General features: G+C 33.9%; 1 protein-coding gene across 1 annotated transcript in view; it reads left to right on the top strand.

The window, feature by feature from the left end:
* PTAR1 (protein prenyltransferase alpha subunit repeat containing 1) overlaps positions 1-17273 on the top strand; it is a 50428-nt gene extending 33155 nt beyond the window's left edge. The window contains exons 6-7 of the mRNA XM_040250404.1: positions 5117-5421; positions 7786-17273. Coding sequence (XP_040106338.1) covers positions 5117-5421; positions 7786-8128 — 648 coding nt within the window. The 3' untranslated portion in view covers positions 8129-17273. The remainder of the gene's footprint in view (positions 1-5116; positions 5422-7785) is intronic.
* Positions 17274-17520: the final 247 nt, after the last annotated feature.

Below are 17520 nucleotides of genomic sequence, written 5' to 3'. Positions count from 1 at the left end.
AGTCAGGAAAAAAATAGATTACAGAATAAAGAATACTTACTAGTGCTATGGGATAGAATTACAAGAGGTTTTAATTTTCTGTTTTTTGTTCCCTATGATGTTTGTGTTTCTCAGTGGACATATATTGAAATAAATTTTAAAATAATCTGTTTTTTCAGGGTGGGGTAGAGGGAAACAGTCACAGTTGAAAACACTGTTAGAAGTAGTATTCCATTTATGAGACATATTCAGAACAAGCGAAGGTGCCAGAGACTGGGGGGGAATGGGGAATTAGAGGACTCCTAATAGGAATAGGGGTTGTTTTGAAGGTGATGAAAATGTTTTGAAATTATAATAATGACGTAGGCAAATCAAAACTACAATGAGATATCACCTCACTCCTTTCAGAATGGCTGTCACCAAAATATTTATCATCAAAAATAATAAGTGTTGACAAAGATGTAGTGAAAAGGGAAACCCTGGTACACTGTTGATAAGGATGTAAATTGGTACAGACAGTAATGAGATTTCCTCAGAAAATTAAAACTAGAACTACTATATGATCTAGCAGTTCCACCCTTGGTTATGTATATGAAGAAAACAAAAATACTAATTTGAAAAGATACATGCACTCCAGTGTTCATAGCAGCATTATTTACAGAAGCCAAGCTACAAAACCTTCCTAAGTGTCCATCAACAGGTGAATGGATAAAAAAAAAAATGTGATTGATACATATGTGTATATAAATATATATAATGAGATATTACTCAGCAATAAAAAAGAATGAAGTTCTGGCATTTGCAGCAACATGGACGGTCTTAGAGGGTATTACGCGTAGTGAAATAAGCCAGACAGAGAAAAAGAAATGCTGTATGTTATCACTTATATGTGGACTCTATAAAGTAAACGAATGAATTTAACAGAAACATTCACAGATACAGAGAACAAGCTAGTGGTTGCCAGTAGGGAGAGGGAAGGGATGAGGAGCAAGGCAGGAGTAGGAGATTTAGGCAGTAAAAGTTAGTATGTGTAAAATGAATAAGCTGCAAGGATAGATTGTGTGGCACAGGGAAATATAGCTATTTTATGGTAACTTTAAATGGAGTATAGTCTATAAAAATATTGAATCACTATGTTGTACCCCTGAAACTAATATAATATTGTAAATATACATCAATAAAAGAAAAAAGAAACTATCAGAATTAGATGACAGTAGTGGGATGGAGGAGTCTGGTTGGCTGACGTCTATGGGGTCGCACAGTCGGACACAACTGAAGTGACTTAGCGGCAGCAGTGGCTATACAACTCTGTGACTATACTAAAAATCAGAATATTTTTTCAACTTCAAAAATTAATTCTAATAAATAAAGCTTCAAGAATAGTTAAGAAATTGTTGGGGAAAAAAAGGGAAAATAAGGAACTCTGTATATTGCTATGCTGCTGCTGCTGCTAAGTTGCTTCAGTCATGTCTGACTCTGTGCAACCCCATAGATGGAAGCCCATCAGGCTCCTCTGTCCCTGGGATTCTCCAGGCAAGAACACTGGAGTGGATTGCCATTTCCTTCTCCAGTGCAGGAAAGTGAAAAGTGCAAAGTCACTCAGTCCTGCCTGACTCGTAGCAACCCCATGGACCACAGCCCACCAGGCTCCTCCATCCATGGAATTTTCCAGGCAAGAGTACTAGAGTGATATTGCTATACATTTCTATTTTTTGAGCCAGTACTACAGTTCTAATGTCTATTTCTATAAACATTTAAATATATAGACATATTGCTGTATGGCTCAAAAAATAGACACAGTAAAGAGAGTATAAAAGCCTGGAAACTAATTCCAGTACACAGTGTGTACAAATTTCATTGATGATAAATATGGCATTTCACATGATTGAAGAAGGGATTCTTTGTTCAATTTGTGATGCTAATAAGATTGAGTTTTTAGAAAATAATGGTTAGATTTTAATCTCACATACCAACCTGAACTCTTAAGTGAAATAAAAACGTGAAGAAAAAAGGAATTTAAAAAATCAATTGCAGTAATATATTAAGAAAAATATTTACAACACAGAGACTTAATACCTTTAATATATAAAGATCTCTTACAAACCCATAAGAACAGTAATGACTTTCACAAAGAATAAGTTGAGCAAATTATAAAAGAGAATTAGACAAATAGGCAGTTTGTGAAAGAAACAAAGATAAGTGAATAGGAAAAATATTTAGCTTTAATCATAATTAAGGAAATGTAAATTAAACATGATTTTCCACTTACTGGGCTTCCCTGGTTGGCTCAGCCGGTAAAGAATCCGCCTCCAGTGCAGAAGACCTGAGTTCAATCCCTGGGTTGAGAAGATCCCCTGGAGAAGGGAACGGCTACCCACTCCAGTATTCTGGCCTGGAGAATTCCATGGACTGTATAGTCCATGGGGTCACAAAGAGTCGGACATGACTGAGCAACTTTAACTTTGACTTCCACTTACTAAATTAACTAAAACTAAAGTATTGGCGAGGAATTTAGGAAACAAACATTAAGATCTTCTTCCAATAGGGGCATAAATTATACAGCCTTCCAGGAGGGCAGTTTGAAATACACATCAAGAACTTTACAGAGTTTTTCTCACTGTTCCAATTACTTCTAGAAATTTCTTCTAAATAAATAATACTTATTATAATACTAAATAAATAATAATTACTTCTAGAAATTTCTTCTAAATAAAAATAAGACATATACATAGATTTATATGTGTGTATACATAGGCGTGTTACTTACGCAAAGTGGAAACAAAATGAGGGAATGGTTTAAATTGTGATAATCTTTAGGATGAAGTATTATGCAAAAGTTTAAAATTATGTTGTAGAATAATACTTAATGAAACTGGAATAAATTTATAATTTAAGTGAAATAAAATTTTGATATAAAAGATATCCGAAATTTGTGTTAAGTAAATTATACAGATGCATTATTGCAAAAAGCTGAGAAATTGGTTGTATGGTAGAATATTAAAAGTAGTCATTGTTGGTCAGTAGGATAATGAATGATGTGGGGATTTTTTTGCTTCTTTATATTCTGTATTTTTACATTTTTCTATAACGATCATCTTGTATAATCAGAAGAAAAACCAAATGTTTTTTTAAAAATGTATAGAACTCATGGTGTATTTGTCTATAAGAACTAGCATTTCTAGTAGTCTTTCATTTTAAACCTGTTATCTTCCGTTTCATAGCCCTCTTCCATAGTTTTCTTATAATTTATTTATTCACTTACTCATTTTTATGTGAAATGTTGGAAAAAAATAATTATACAAAGGTCATTTGTTCTGTCAGTGCTTTCCAGTTAAGCCATATCTTTGTGCAGTATCTTTAAGATCACTTAAAAATAATTGCTGTCTTTTTTTAAAAATCACTGCCTTTTATTCTACTAAGAAAACACCCTGAAATTCCTGTTAAACGATTTCTTCTTTAGTTAGTAGGCATTTTATATCTTAGGGAAAAGAATATAGTGAATTTTTCTCTTAAATAGTCTCAGAAAAGAGTTTTTAGGAATTGAATTAGTTTTGTTGAAAACCTTTTAAATATATGCTATTTTTGTCTCAAAATTACAATGAATTTTTAATTTTTACATGTAGAAAATATATAGTAGAAATCATCTAAATGTTTTTTACATATAAATTCATTTTAAACAAATTTTCTGTTCTTTTCAATGCATAGTAAGAAGCTGTACCATAATTAAAATGCTGCTGTATTATAGCCTGAATTTCCTGCAGGTTAATTCTTCAAAAATATAATTCTTAAAAAAAAAACCTTAAGATTAGTTTTTGTTTTGCAGGTAGAAGTTTATCTGGTGGGTTTATTTTGCCCACCTTTTAAATCAAATAATCTCGTTTTCCATTTTTCAGAGATTCACTAGCAATAGCCTCTGAAATAAATTTATGTGGCTGTGAATTAACTCATTATAATTTAAAGATAAAACTTGACCATCCTAGCTGGGAGTAATCATATCCCTCTTTACCAGTCACTTTGTTTATTAAATTGTTCATTCATTCATTAAACATTTATATATAGGGTATAGGGTGATGGGAACATTAATTAGAAATGAATAAGTATCTTAAAAAATTTGTATAATTTAGTGGGGGTGAAAAGGTATACAGGAATTTCTATAATATTATGATGGAACACACAAGAACTATGGAGGCTGAGAAGAGGGAAGACTTCTAGTTTTCTCTATGAAAAGTAGAGAGGGATCTTGCTTAAGGAGAAGGCATTTGCCTGAGCTCCCTGAAGAAAAGGCAAAAGAGCTTTTTGGCATTGTGTGGTCTACATGGTTCACTATTGATAAGTACATGTCATTTTTCCTTAGCTAGTCTGAAAATCCTCTCTCTGACAGATGTAGTAGGCCCTCAATACACCTTTTTCTGATCAAAACTCATTTGTTTGCTAACCTGTCTGAGACACTGCCAAATAATTTATTTTTTCATAAATGCTTTTCTTTTTATCTCCATTTAAAATTCTTTAGTTTGCAGATTTAAACAATTCACTGCTGAATTTTGTCTTACCTATTTAAAAAAGTCACTTATCATTGGTGATAAGTTTGAGACAAATAGTGAAAGTCATGAACACTTGAAAATTCCTGTTATTCATGTATCATGTTTTTGTACTAAGCCCTTAGAATTAAGTAGTGAACGAAATAGACATGGTTTCTGCCCTGATGACACTTAGTAATGCCGAAGAAATAATTACACTGAGTCTATTGTTGAACAAATAGATACAGTACAGATTCATTAAATGCAAAAAAAAGTTTCCATCAAAGTGACCTCTGAATTTATATTTTCCCTTCAGTATAACCATTAAATTAAAAGTGAATACCCAGTGTCTTTCCTTATTTTAGAATCTGGCTGTTCTATGTGTATGCCAATTAGAAAGGTCCTTAAATTCTGTAGTATTAAAAAAATTATTATTTTCTAAAAGAAATGGAACATGAGTATTTATTAAGCAACAACACTGTGTTGGATGTTATGTACAAAATATTGGTAGGAATGGCATTATCAAAACAAGGAATGAATGAAAGAAATTCAAAGCATTAACAGAGAAAGGAAAACCTTTAGCAATTCCTCATTTCACTTCCCTTTTTCCTTCCTACAAGATTCTTCTTGATGAACTATCTTCTACTAAACACTGGGCATCCATGCATGTTTCAGACCACAGTGGATTTCACTACCGCCAATTTTTATTAAAGTCTTTGATTAGCCAAACTGTGACTGACGGTTCTGTATTGGAGCAAAGTCCTTTGAGAAGTGAGTCAACTGTAGTTCTCCCAAAAGATGAAGCAGCAGTGGCTTCAGCAGAGGAATCAAGGATAAATCTTCCCCATCTTCTAGAAGAAGAAGTTGAATTCAGCACTGATCTTATTGATGCCTACCCAGGACATGAAACCCTTTGGTGTCATAGGTAAGAGAAGGAAGATGTATTTCCTGCATGAAACTTTGTGTGTCCTTATGAGAGCTACAGAAGGTCTTACATCTGACTTGAGCCTCCTTGGGTAAATAACAGTAATTTAACTGTGGAACTTTGCCTGAGTGATTCAGAGGAGTTTGTGTTACCATAGCCTCCTCCTCACAGTCTTCATGAGCATGAGGTTCTTCGCACAGATCTTTGCCAATGGCCCAAGATGGTGGTGTTCATCCTTGATAGTGCAACAGAATAACATGTGTTACTTCCAAACTAAAAACCGTTTCTGGACTCCCTCTTTGGAGATCCTAATACTTAACATTTCTGCAATAGAGTGCTGCCATCTGTCTTTTAAAAAAATAAAGAAAAAACTCTAACAGGTAAATTTGATGTATAGTCAGGGTTGAAACCAATGGTTAGACCCTGCGAATAGTTAAGCTTTGGCTTCCCAAATGGCTCAGTGGTAATGAATCTGCCTGCCACTGCAGGAGACGTGGGTTTGATCCCTGGGTCTGGAGGATCCCCTGGAGAAGGAAATGGCAAACCCACTCCAGTATTCTTGCCTGGAAAATTCTATAACAGAGGAGTCTGGCGGGCTACAGTCCATGGGGTCGCAGAGAGTCATACACATCTGAGCACACACAGATAGTTAAGCTTTACTGTTCTTCCCAACCATGATGGCCTGCAGATTAATTCACTTTGAGTATAATCTTTTGACATTTTTTTATTTTTTAAGGTAAAATAAAATATATTTTATTAATATTTGTTTAATTTTGCTATTCAAGATTATTATGAAGGTGTGAACGAGGGTTAGCAACCTCATAACTTGAGTTTTAAGTACCTTTGACAGTACTTCTCATGTTGAAATGAAATCCAAGTATGGAAATCCCCTGATTGGTTTATTTTGGATTATCATTTAGTTGGAGGCATCTCTGGCATTAAATATACAGATTTTACTTCAAGTTACAAGATTATGCTTATAGACAAATGACTTGCCTGTGTTGGGCAAGAGGTAGGCATTTTAAATAATTGTGTATTTTTTAATTGATATTTGTTCCCTTTTTCCAGACTAAATATATTTGGAAGATATATTAGAAGATGAAAGACAATCTCCCCTCTTTGGCGCCTTTATAAATACAAAATTGTCTTCTTCTCTTAAAAACAAGACAGTCTTATTCCACATTTTTAGAAGAGGAGATAGATCTTGACTTGCATGTTTTGGTGTTAGCTTTTTGTTGCTGTTTCATATTTAAACACATTAATAGCTAGGCTCAGAGAATATTAAAAATTATATTTGTTTTTGGAAGATAGCTAGATTGTTAGAACAGAAACTTTCTTTGTTCATAAGATTAATGGGAGTTTGGAATGGGGAGAAGAGACAGTTGGGAAGACCTATATATATATATCATACAGACCAGTTTTCTACTGATTCAGTGCCCTTAAGCTGCTTCTCTGTCCTTTAAGATTTATCTATAAAATGAGTATGTTATATGCTCTTTTGTATGCTCTTTTGTCTGTTCCAGAATAAGCTAGGAAAATGAATAGAATTCTCTTTTAAAGGCTTAGAATTGTTAATATAAATGATGAGATATAACAACCTAAAATCTATGTCATTTACCTTATTTTGTACAAAGATGTGGACCCCATTTTGTCACAATTTTTGGAAATTAGGCATATGGATCTTCGTTTTTAACAAATAACTACAGATGATTCTAAGAGCAGGAAAACTCTCCTTAGAGGAAGAACAGGAACTGTGTGTTTTAACATACTTTTCACAGAGCCCAGCACATTCTAGCACATGTGGATGTTTAGTGAGACTATAATGCTGGATTAGGGGGAAATCCAGAGGGTTTCTAAGACAGTAAGTCCAGTTGCAGCAGTTCTGTTCTTATTAAAGTATTGGATAGAGGCCATAGACTAATCCTCTAGAGGAGCTATTTAATCCTCTTGTTGCTGAAAATCACTTGTCTTTTAGGCTGTCAATGAGGTTAATTTTTGGTTTTGTTTTATATTTAATTTATAGCAGAGATTGGGCAAAAACCCATTTCTGGTTTCATATTATAGTTACAGAGAGTAACAGCACCAAGTGATTGTCGTCATCTCAGTCAAAGTTTTTTTAAAAATCTTTGGGGTAGTATTTCAACAAACCAGTAGTCTGAACTTGTGAAGCTCTGTCCAAATAGCAGAGACTACATCTTAACTATTCTCCTTCCCCCTGATAGCTCTGGGTTGCCGAAGGTAGTGAGACTGAGTACTGTGTGTTTTGAAATTGTCAACTTACTTTTCTGTTTTTTTTCTGAAAAGCTTGACTTTGTGACGTGGTTTTTCTTTTTCTGTTCTATTCCTCCTCCTCTTCTTTTACAGGCGGCATGTTTTCTACCTTCAGCATCACTTAAATGGTAGGTTTCCTCACAGCGTGATCCAGTTGTCACCTGCCGACAGTCCTGGGGGAGCTTTGAATGACTTGCACGGTATCCCAGCAGGCCCCCACACATCTCAGGCGATGGAGGTGGATGGACTCAGTGACTTTAGCAAGCAAGGCTATTCCCAGGAAATCAAACGCCTGAAGCGGACCCCAGCTCCAGACTCCCTGGGCCTGGAAATGGAGCACAGGTTCATCGATCAAGTACTGTCCACCTGTCGGAACGTGGAGCAGGCCAGGTTTGCCAATGCATACAGAAAATGGCTGGTTACATTGAGTCAATGAAAGAGGTGAATTAGTCCTGCAGATCTCCCCTCTTTAGTGCAATATCGCTTTTCTTTCTTATTTACATAGTTGCATGAACTGTTTGCTACTATTGGCTAACTATGTGTTCTTCATCTTTAGGCTAAAAGTCCCTAGTAAATCTTTCATCTTATTTATTTTGTTAAGACCTGGCATTCCTTTGGTGATAAAATAATTGTGTAGTTCCTTCTTGCTAAACAGTGAGTCTTAACTTTTTTCTTTTTAACTTCTCATCCTGTGTATTCCTATCTTTGAGACTTTGCTCATTTGATTCTCCAGATTGGTTCACACACATCTCAGCCCACCGCAGTGCAGTTGCTGTATAGGCTTTTTTTTTTTTGGTAATCAAAAAGTTATGCTGTAGTTTAGCTTAAGAACAATACAAATTCAGAATTACTCAATCTAATTGCAGTTTTGAGAATCAGGATGGTCACATGGATGAATTTGTTAAAATACACACCATTTCTCTTTCACTTGCATGTTATACTCAAGTCATAGGCCAACGTAACCAAAGTCAGAAGTATTGGAATTGATATGAACAACGTAGTTCTAGTATAATCCATTTTTAAACTAATTATTTAAAAAAACTAATTTTATGAGTTTATGCAATTGTAGTGGAAACTTATTTTTACTACTAGCTTTGATAAGTTTTTTTACCTCAATCAATTAAAATCAATTTTAAAAAACCTAGAATGCCATTTTTAGTTATTACTACTTATTTTCCTCCAAATTCACCATGCAATATGGCAGGCTTATGCATAGAAATGTATCCATTAAAAACCTTACTTTGTAAAGTTTTTAAGTTACTAAGGATACACTGGATAAACTACAAAATTTTTATGAAGGGATTATTAAGTTTACTGGCAAAAGCCAGGAGGAAAGAAGTTTTGAAGGTTAGTTCTTCAGTCTTTATTTTAAAAAATAAAACAATTTAGAAACTTTGATACTGAATTTATCAGGGATGAGGTACCAAAGTATCCATCTTACCTTTTCAATAATAAGGGCTGCATTTTTCAGATAGGTGAGACAGATGCAGTGGAAGTACCAGGTTTTATCTGATTTCTTGACATGAAGCAGTGCTTTGCGTTTCTTCTTTCCCCACACCTTTCTCTTTATTTTCCCCATCCATGGTTTTTTTTTGGTCATCTTCACTTTTGTATATTTTTCCTTGTCTATTATATTTCATGGATGTAAACTAAAGATATTCTCCTATCTGTTTCCAGTTAATTCCATACCCCGTTAAACACACACGAAATATGAATATAAATTGCCCCCCTAAAAGTTACCCTAATGATGCTGTTATCCTGTGTGTATAAAATATAGTAGTGGCTGAAACAGTGTGACCACTGTGCTTTGCCTGTTTTCCTCTTTTTGTGCTAGGCTGCCTGTAGGGTAAGAAGACATGTAGGGAAAAGCAGACCTCTCCTATCTCTCTGTTATGGAGACTCCAGACTTGAGTGAGGAACATTGCCTTAAGGGGAAAGAATAGGTCCTTTACTTGTGTATTGTGATTTTGTTGAGTGGTAAACTGTCAAGTGAGACTTAAGAATACCAAAAAGCTTGTCTAGGCTGGTACTTGTAGACAGAAGCTGCTCTTCTCTCCTAGGGCAAAAATTACCCTTTTATAACTTTTTGTAGTATTTAGGTGAGAAAATGATTGGCATTATGAGCATAATTTTATAACCTTTTATGTACAAAGCATATTTTGAATCAAATACCTCAAGGTCTACCTAGACCTCTGAATAAAACTATTACTTTATGATTTTTAGCAGCTGCAGGGCTTGAGGGGTAAACTACACACAGATGACATGGAGATCCAGTCAGTTTCACTAATGTATGTTGCCAGATTTTGGCCTCACCATTACTTTTCTTCCAAGGATCATTTTAAGTATCCCGACTAATAGGGCTTCTTAGCTTTGATGTGTGAGTGTGAGAGTGTCAAGACATGAGTTTAGACAATCTCCTGTGAAACATCAGCTAAATTTTATAATATTCCACACTTTTTATATCTTTCACAAAGTTTCTTGCCCTTCTTTGATGTTAACTGTCTTCTTGTGTTTTAAGTCTCTTAACTCACCCCTGCACAAAGCCATGCAGTCCTTTAATATACCTTGGTCTCCTATCTTCCTAACAGAAGGAATTTTAAGTACCAAGTAAAAATACAAATATCCAAAGGATACAGTTTGTATCTGACTCTTGTGTGCTACTTTATTTCTAAAATTTATAGTTTTCAAGTGTTCATTCACAGTAAAACATAATATTGCCCTGTATAGTTGTGTGCTTTACTCTGAGTGGTTGACATCCAACTCACTAGCTGTAGTATGATAATATCTCTTGGACTGAATGAGCTCATGCTGTGGAAAGGATGTGTCTATTTTTAGAGACTCATTAGTCTTCACTTACTTTTTGATAAATATGTCACTGTTAAAAGAAAAGATGATTTAGATTACTACACATTTCATCCAACTTTCACTGGAAGAATTGTAGACCATCCTGGGTCAAGAATACTACTGACAAGTTAAAAAAAAAGCAATAAGATCTGTAAATATCTTACAGATACAATATCTGTACAATCACTCCTCCCCAATCTTTTACTTTTTTAAGTGTACCTATTTTGGTAATGTGTTCCCAGATTCTGTCTGCCTTGCATATTGTAAGGACTTATTAAATATTTATTAAATTTATGAATGATTAACTGAAGATGGGAAAATTAATCATGAAGGATGCGTAGAGTGAGTTATGATTGAGAAATTGATGGAGTAGAGCACTGAATTGTCAATGAATGATGTATTCTACCTTCATGATACTTAGGAGCAGCTATTGCATATAGAATAAGTTAATTTAGATTTTTTTCTTCATTAAACTACTTTGTTTATGCTTGTTAAATCCCAGCCAAGAAATGCAGCTGTATAATATCAGTTAACTGTACTTTAATATATATTAAAAATTCGTAGAAGAATGAAGACCATTTTCATTAAGAACACTACTTTCTATTCATTTATGATGTTGGAGGACAGATCTTGCCCATAGAGCCAGAGCCACTTTTGGAGTATCTGAAGAAACTGATTTCAAAGATTTGTTGATCTGTATCTATGCATAAGTAGTCATTTTACGCTTCTCCTTTTCCCCTCCACAACTTGAACTTTTTTGATATTTCTTAAACCTGTGAGTCATTTTTTTTAAACTTCAGGATTTGATGCTTTTTAGTGTCCCCTTTTTCTTTTCTCTGTTTTAGCATTTTATCTCTGGGCCCAGACTTTGAGTCATATTTCTTATTCCAGTGGTACAATTCTAATTTAAATTCAAGGTTTCATTATTTATCAGATTAAATATACAAGATGTCACACAAAGCCACTTAAGTCTTCAGATAAGGACTTAGTAACACAAGACATGCCAACAGAAGTTCTTGGATTTTTATGTGGCTTTTTTGTAGGAACGCATATATATGGTGATACACTATCATTTAGATATATTCAGGTCATGTGAATTTATGCTTGTCTAGATATATACATGTATGTGTGTATGAAACTTAATATTTTTGAGAACAAATTGTCAGTCTAGTATTTTTCTCTTAATAGCACAAGATGATATCGAACATGAGGGCTAAATATAAATTAAGAATGCTACCACTTGCTATGCAACAATCTAATTTCTACCTTAGTTCCCCTGTATTACAGAAGATGCTAAAGATTTAGTTTATCAAAGGAAGTTAGAAAACACTTTTTTTTTTTGCAAAAAGCTTTTGTAAGCTTAATTATTTTCTTACTAGAAAATTACATTTTAAAACTTTAAAATATTTAAAGTATGCTAGAAAATTTGAACAGCATTGTAACAGCTGAACTTTTTGTCTTCTAAATAAATTTCTCAAATAGAGCTATACAGACCCTAGCACTTTACATGCTGCCGCCCTCCTGTGCTTGGGTATACTCTGTGATGTGCTCCTGTTCATTAGAGAAGTACGTGAAAGCAGAGGAAAGCTTAGGCAAGTTCAGTGTTTTGAAGGCAGTGAGCAGGAAAAGTCAACAACCCTGAGAATTCCATTTACCATCACATAGTATCTTTTAAAAAATAACTCTGCATACTGTGTTTATTTGAGTGCCTTTCTTACTTTTTGCTGAAGCAAGATTATGTTTAAGTTTAATTAACCTTTATGTAAAAATCAAAGGGTGAAAATTTTATTAAACAGTTGATTGATTAGTTATTTTATTTATTCTAACTGCTAGGCATGGTCTAGTGGAATATATTATCCTTAAGTGAGTTACTGATATGAGCAAGAAGGATGCTTTGGTTTGCATTTTCAAGCACCCTACCAAGAAGAATTAGTTCTTTCTCAGTAACAGCTAACTTTTTTGGGGTTGGAGGCATCATGTTTGGAGGATGGCATATTCATAAGTAAAGATCAGCCTGAAAACTGTGCAGCCCATGTTTAAAGGGAAACAGTGGCTCTCTGTCCTAACAGAAATGCCATATGGTTGTCCTAAGTGAAACCTTTGCCTCAATTTAAAGGACTTTTAAGAACTCCTTCCCAAATTCAGGCTTATGGATGATAGTTGAGAGGGGGGAAAAAAAATGAAAGTTTAATCTTTTCAAATATTGGAGGAACAGAAGTGAATAATGAAATGAAATTTAAAATATGGCTTTTTATGCATTTGGGTATGAAGAGAGGAAGGATCAGAATTCCATATTTCCAGATAGCAAGTAACTGTTAATTATATCTAAGATTCCAAAGTGCTTTTCAGAGAGCTGTTGAATATGTATTCCTAAAGGACAGCAAAAGGTCATGTTTATGGTGGAAACAGAAAACTGTTGTGTCAGTTGTGGGTCTGGGTGTTAGGGACCTTAGGCTCCCAACTTTGACTTCTGTATTCTCACCAGGCCATGTTAACACTATAAAACCAAATTGTTTACTTAAAAAAAAAAGAAAGAAGAAAAAAATAGCAGTAGCTTACTCTGTTGATGAAATCTTGTGCTTCCAGGCATATTAGCTATATATAGTTTGTGCTTTCTGCACAATAATACGGCCCACGAAGCTTAACCCTGGCACTTCTTTTATTAATCTGTTGTTATTCCTCAGGGTGTAGAAAATTTAGGACAAAACTTTATATTCAGTGGCAAAAAAAAAAGTGAAAATATGCTAATATATTACTAGCTCTTAAACGTTGTAGTATAGATAGTATTTTTTATAAACTACTACCAGTGCAGTAGCTCATAGACACTCGGTGACTGCCTCCTTGTTCATCTCATTGCTTCAGTCCCTATGGCTCTATTATGAATGTTCTTTTACACATGTCTTCTACAGAAATGACTTTTGTATTGTATTATTTTCCATGTTTAGCAGAGGTAGGGGTGTTTTAGTTGACATAAGTCTCAGTTTTTGGAAATCCTTTTGAAAAAATGATTACTGTTGGTTTTCAAGCTGATAACTCTTGCTTCTTAAAACTTCAGTTTCCCTGAGAGAATGTTTTGTGTGGAGGCCTTGTATACATGTTCAATACGTTGCATAATACCTTGCACCTTGTAGGAACTCAACAGGTCAGAATTGTTAAAGGCTAGAAAGTTAAAACTAGCTTGTTTATCTTATTATTGTCCATATTCGTAGCTTCAGGAGAAACACAGTATTGTGTTCAAGATACATAATCAGGTTCAAACATACACAGCAATGATATACAGCTGTATAACATTGTAAGTTAAATTTAGATACTTTTAAAGCATACATATGTGTGTGTATTCACATATATATATGTATATATGTTTAAATGAGATTTGGAATTTCAACTTATATAGTAGTTTTACAAAGAATTTTATCCAAAGGACTTTTATTTTCATACTTGCTTGAAGTGCTCCTGTTTAAAAGCAGTTTTCTTTATTACACCAGCCCCTGTCAAGCAAAATTGGAAACCTAACACAAGTGCCCATTTGCTTGAATTAACCAGATATTGGTGTAAACTGTTCATAGTAAGTCTTCGGTTGCTTATGAACCATGACATTTTGACTCTTCTTCCATACCTATAGGGAATCAGCCTTAATCTTATGTATGGCAGTCACTTTCCTCAAAGTACTATGCAGCATACTTCAAATGTTTATCTTTATAAAGCGATCAATAGTAAATTTGAGATTTTTCAATGTCATAGGGATGAACAGTTTCACACGTTCAGATATTGATTCATACAGCAGTCTGTTAGAAATGCTAATACTTTATCCTCTCTTCACAAATGTCATCTTGCATTTGGAGCAGATTTTTTTTCTTATTAGTTAAAGAACGAGTATAGGTTGAATGCACTCATAGTAGGTGCTCAATAAACACTTGGTGGATTATTGATCTAACATCAGTGTAACAGCTTTCAGAAAGGAGACTGTTGTCATTTTTTCATTGAAGAGTATATTTTTATAGTAATATATGTTTGAAACTGGAAATTTTTCTCATTTGACATGAATTAGGCTTATTTAGGTTGGAATTAGTAACATGTAATAAAAATTTTTTAATTGTTTATGTAGAAATGGTCTGAAGATAGATATGAAAAGTTTAAGTAGTAACTGTGCAAGACATACTCATGAATGTGATTAAATGTCTTAATAGGCTGCTGAACTCTAGAGAGAATTGCTATAGTCTTCTGTCAGATTCTGTGTTGGTCTGTCTAGTATTTTCTAGTATCTCTCTGTGCGTGCATGCTCAGTTGTGTCTGACTCTTTGCAACCCCATGGGACTGTAGCCCACCAGGCTTCTCTGTTCATGGGATTTCCCAGGCAAGAATACTGGAGTGGGTGGCCATTTCCTACTCCAGGGGATCTTCCTGACCCAGGGATCAAACCCACGTTTCTTTGTCTCCTGTACTGGCATGCACCACTTGGGAATCTCTGTTTTCTGGTGTAAGTTCTGTTTATTTCTCCCTAAGTCTTGGTAACCAAGTAGTTAACTTAAAAGTAGTCATAGCAAAATGAGGAAGAAATTTGTATGAATAATCTAGTAGTTTGAGTCTGTTAATTTGTGACTTTCAGAGCATTTTTGACAGAGTTTACCTAATTCAAACAGATTTAAACAATTTAAAAACAAGCATTCCAACCTGAGATGTGACAAGCGGAATATGCAGCACAGGCATAGTTAGGCAGTGCCTCCTGATGAGATTGTTGATGCATGACTAACACTGGCTTCTGACTGAGGTGACCACTGTCGGTATTGTATATTGGTATTTGTTGTTCCTAGGAGAATAATGGTTTATATATGGAGTATGTACTAGGTTAACTTGTTTTTGAATTGGACAAAATAAAAGACGAGGTATTACAAATACACCAAATATTTATACACCCTGCTACAAAGAAACTAAAAAAAGGAAAATGCTAAAAGAGCAGTGATCTTATTTTTTCTTCATAGCTTCTAAAAATTTTTTTTTTCACCTCAAGTCTCTTGGACACTAGGCAATTGCTTACTCTAACACTGAGGGACTTTAAAGTATAGTTCTCAGACACTATATTCTGATATTAGAATTCACGAGGTCTGTTAATTTTACATGCTTAAAGATTTTCCAGAAAATGGAGTAATTAAGTTGCAGTGTTAAGATTAAATGAACAATGTAGGTTATAATTAAATGGGACAGTTACATGTATGATCTGTGGTGCAAGGTCAGATCCTGGGTATTAAAGATAAGTTTGACTAACTTATTTTACTGAAGATAACAGTTGTCTTCACTCTGATTGCGCTGCTGTTTGTCTTAAACTATTTTCCCCCAGTATTACAGTTGGCATTGAATTTCATTTGGCATTTACCATATTCTAGTTGATGTTTTTTAAGGATTAAATATTTTGTGAATTCTTTTTACACTTAAAACGTGTACCTTGCAGAGGGATAAAAATAAAATTTGAAATAATGTATTTACAGTGTGTGCTTATGGTTCTGTGAGCTAGTAGTCCAGAGTGCTTTAAGAGTTATGCTAAATTCTAAGGCTGATATAATGACTATAGTTTTTCTGTATCAGCTGTCCAGTAAAAACAAATGTAAGCTACATAACGTAATTTAAAATTTTAAAGCTAGTAGCCACATTAAAAAAAGAAATACATAAATTAGCTTTAATATATTTTAATTAACCCAATATATTAAAAATATTATCTTTTACATGTGTAACCTATATACAGAATTGAGGTGTTTTACCTTTTTTTCCCATAGAAAGTCCTTAAAATTCAGCGTGTATTTTGCACTCAAGAGCATCTCAGTTCTGACTAGCTACATTTCAAATGCTCAAAAAGCCGCTTATGGCTGGGGGCTGCTCTATTGGACAAAGCAGATTCATAGAGTACAAAGTATGGCTTTATTTTAAATTAGAGATGCTGAGGTAGGCATGAAATTATGGTACTTTAAAAATTATCTATTATACTTAGAATTGAACAGAATTATCCACTTGTTTTTTTTTTTTTTGCCTCCGTTTTAAATTTTCTGTAGAAGTTGGCTCAACCTGTTTCATTTTGCCAAGTATTATTTGAGGAAGTTATTCCATGCCTTGTAAAATACCATGATATACTGATTATAACCACACATTATTAATAATACATTTTTCAAAATGTTCACTAAATTCTGTCCTGTTTCTTCAAAATAATAGCTTAAATTGCATGTTAATTGTATATCTGTACCTATTTTGTTCTTATCATTATAATACAATAATGTGTATTTAGCAAATAGCCCTAGGATTCTAATCTTCCCATGCAGCTGTCCTCCAGTACTTATTGGTACACTTATTAAATTGTAATAAGTTGAAGAAAAGTAGAATGAAACCATTCTTTTTTTTCCCATTAGATTTGTTTTTATCCTGTGACCATGTACCAAGCCAGCTATAAATTATATTTCTGTAGAATATGGAAAATAGTGTTTATGTCTTATCTTTGCTAAATGTTTGCAATTTTAAAGTAAACTTTTCATCTCCTAAAATGAGTGTTAAGTATGACTTTATTTTTACTTGTAGTGTTTTAAAATTCAACTTCAGTCGCCCAGCCTGTCTTATTTAATTGCTGTGATGGTGATAGTTGGGTGGAGGTGTGAGCTGTTGTCTGTGTGAAACCAATGATCTGATTACATTTGTAAACGAGTTTTAAAATATCATTTGTGTCTAGAACATTAAAACAACAAGCCAAAAACAAATGAAATTGTCACAGTTGTCTCTAGACTGCATTGATAATGAATAGTTGACTTAACGAAATCATCAGTATGACTAGATATACTTCTTCCTATATATTTCAAATAAAGGTATAGAACAGGGAATTACTTGATTATTTCAGTGGTGCATCCCATGTTTTCTTAATCTGGAGTCTCACTTCTATATAAGACAGAGCATTTAGAGTTAGTTACTTAAAATATATAATACATACATAAGCTCCAAAAAGTATTTGAT

This window comes from Oryx dammah, unplaced genomic scaffold, assembly GCF_014754425.2.
Source record: "Oryx dammah isolate SB20612 unplaced genomic scaffold, SCBI_Odam_1.1 HiC_scaffold_1, whole genome shotgun sequence".
Taxonomy (NCBI): Eukaryota; Metazoa; Chordata; class Mammalia; order Artiodactyla; family Bovidae; genus Oryx; species Oryx dammah.
This window is presented reverse-complemented; position numbering and strand designations above follow the sequence as displayed.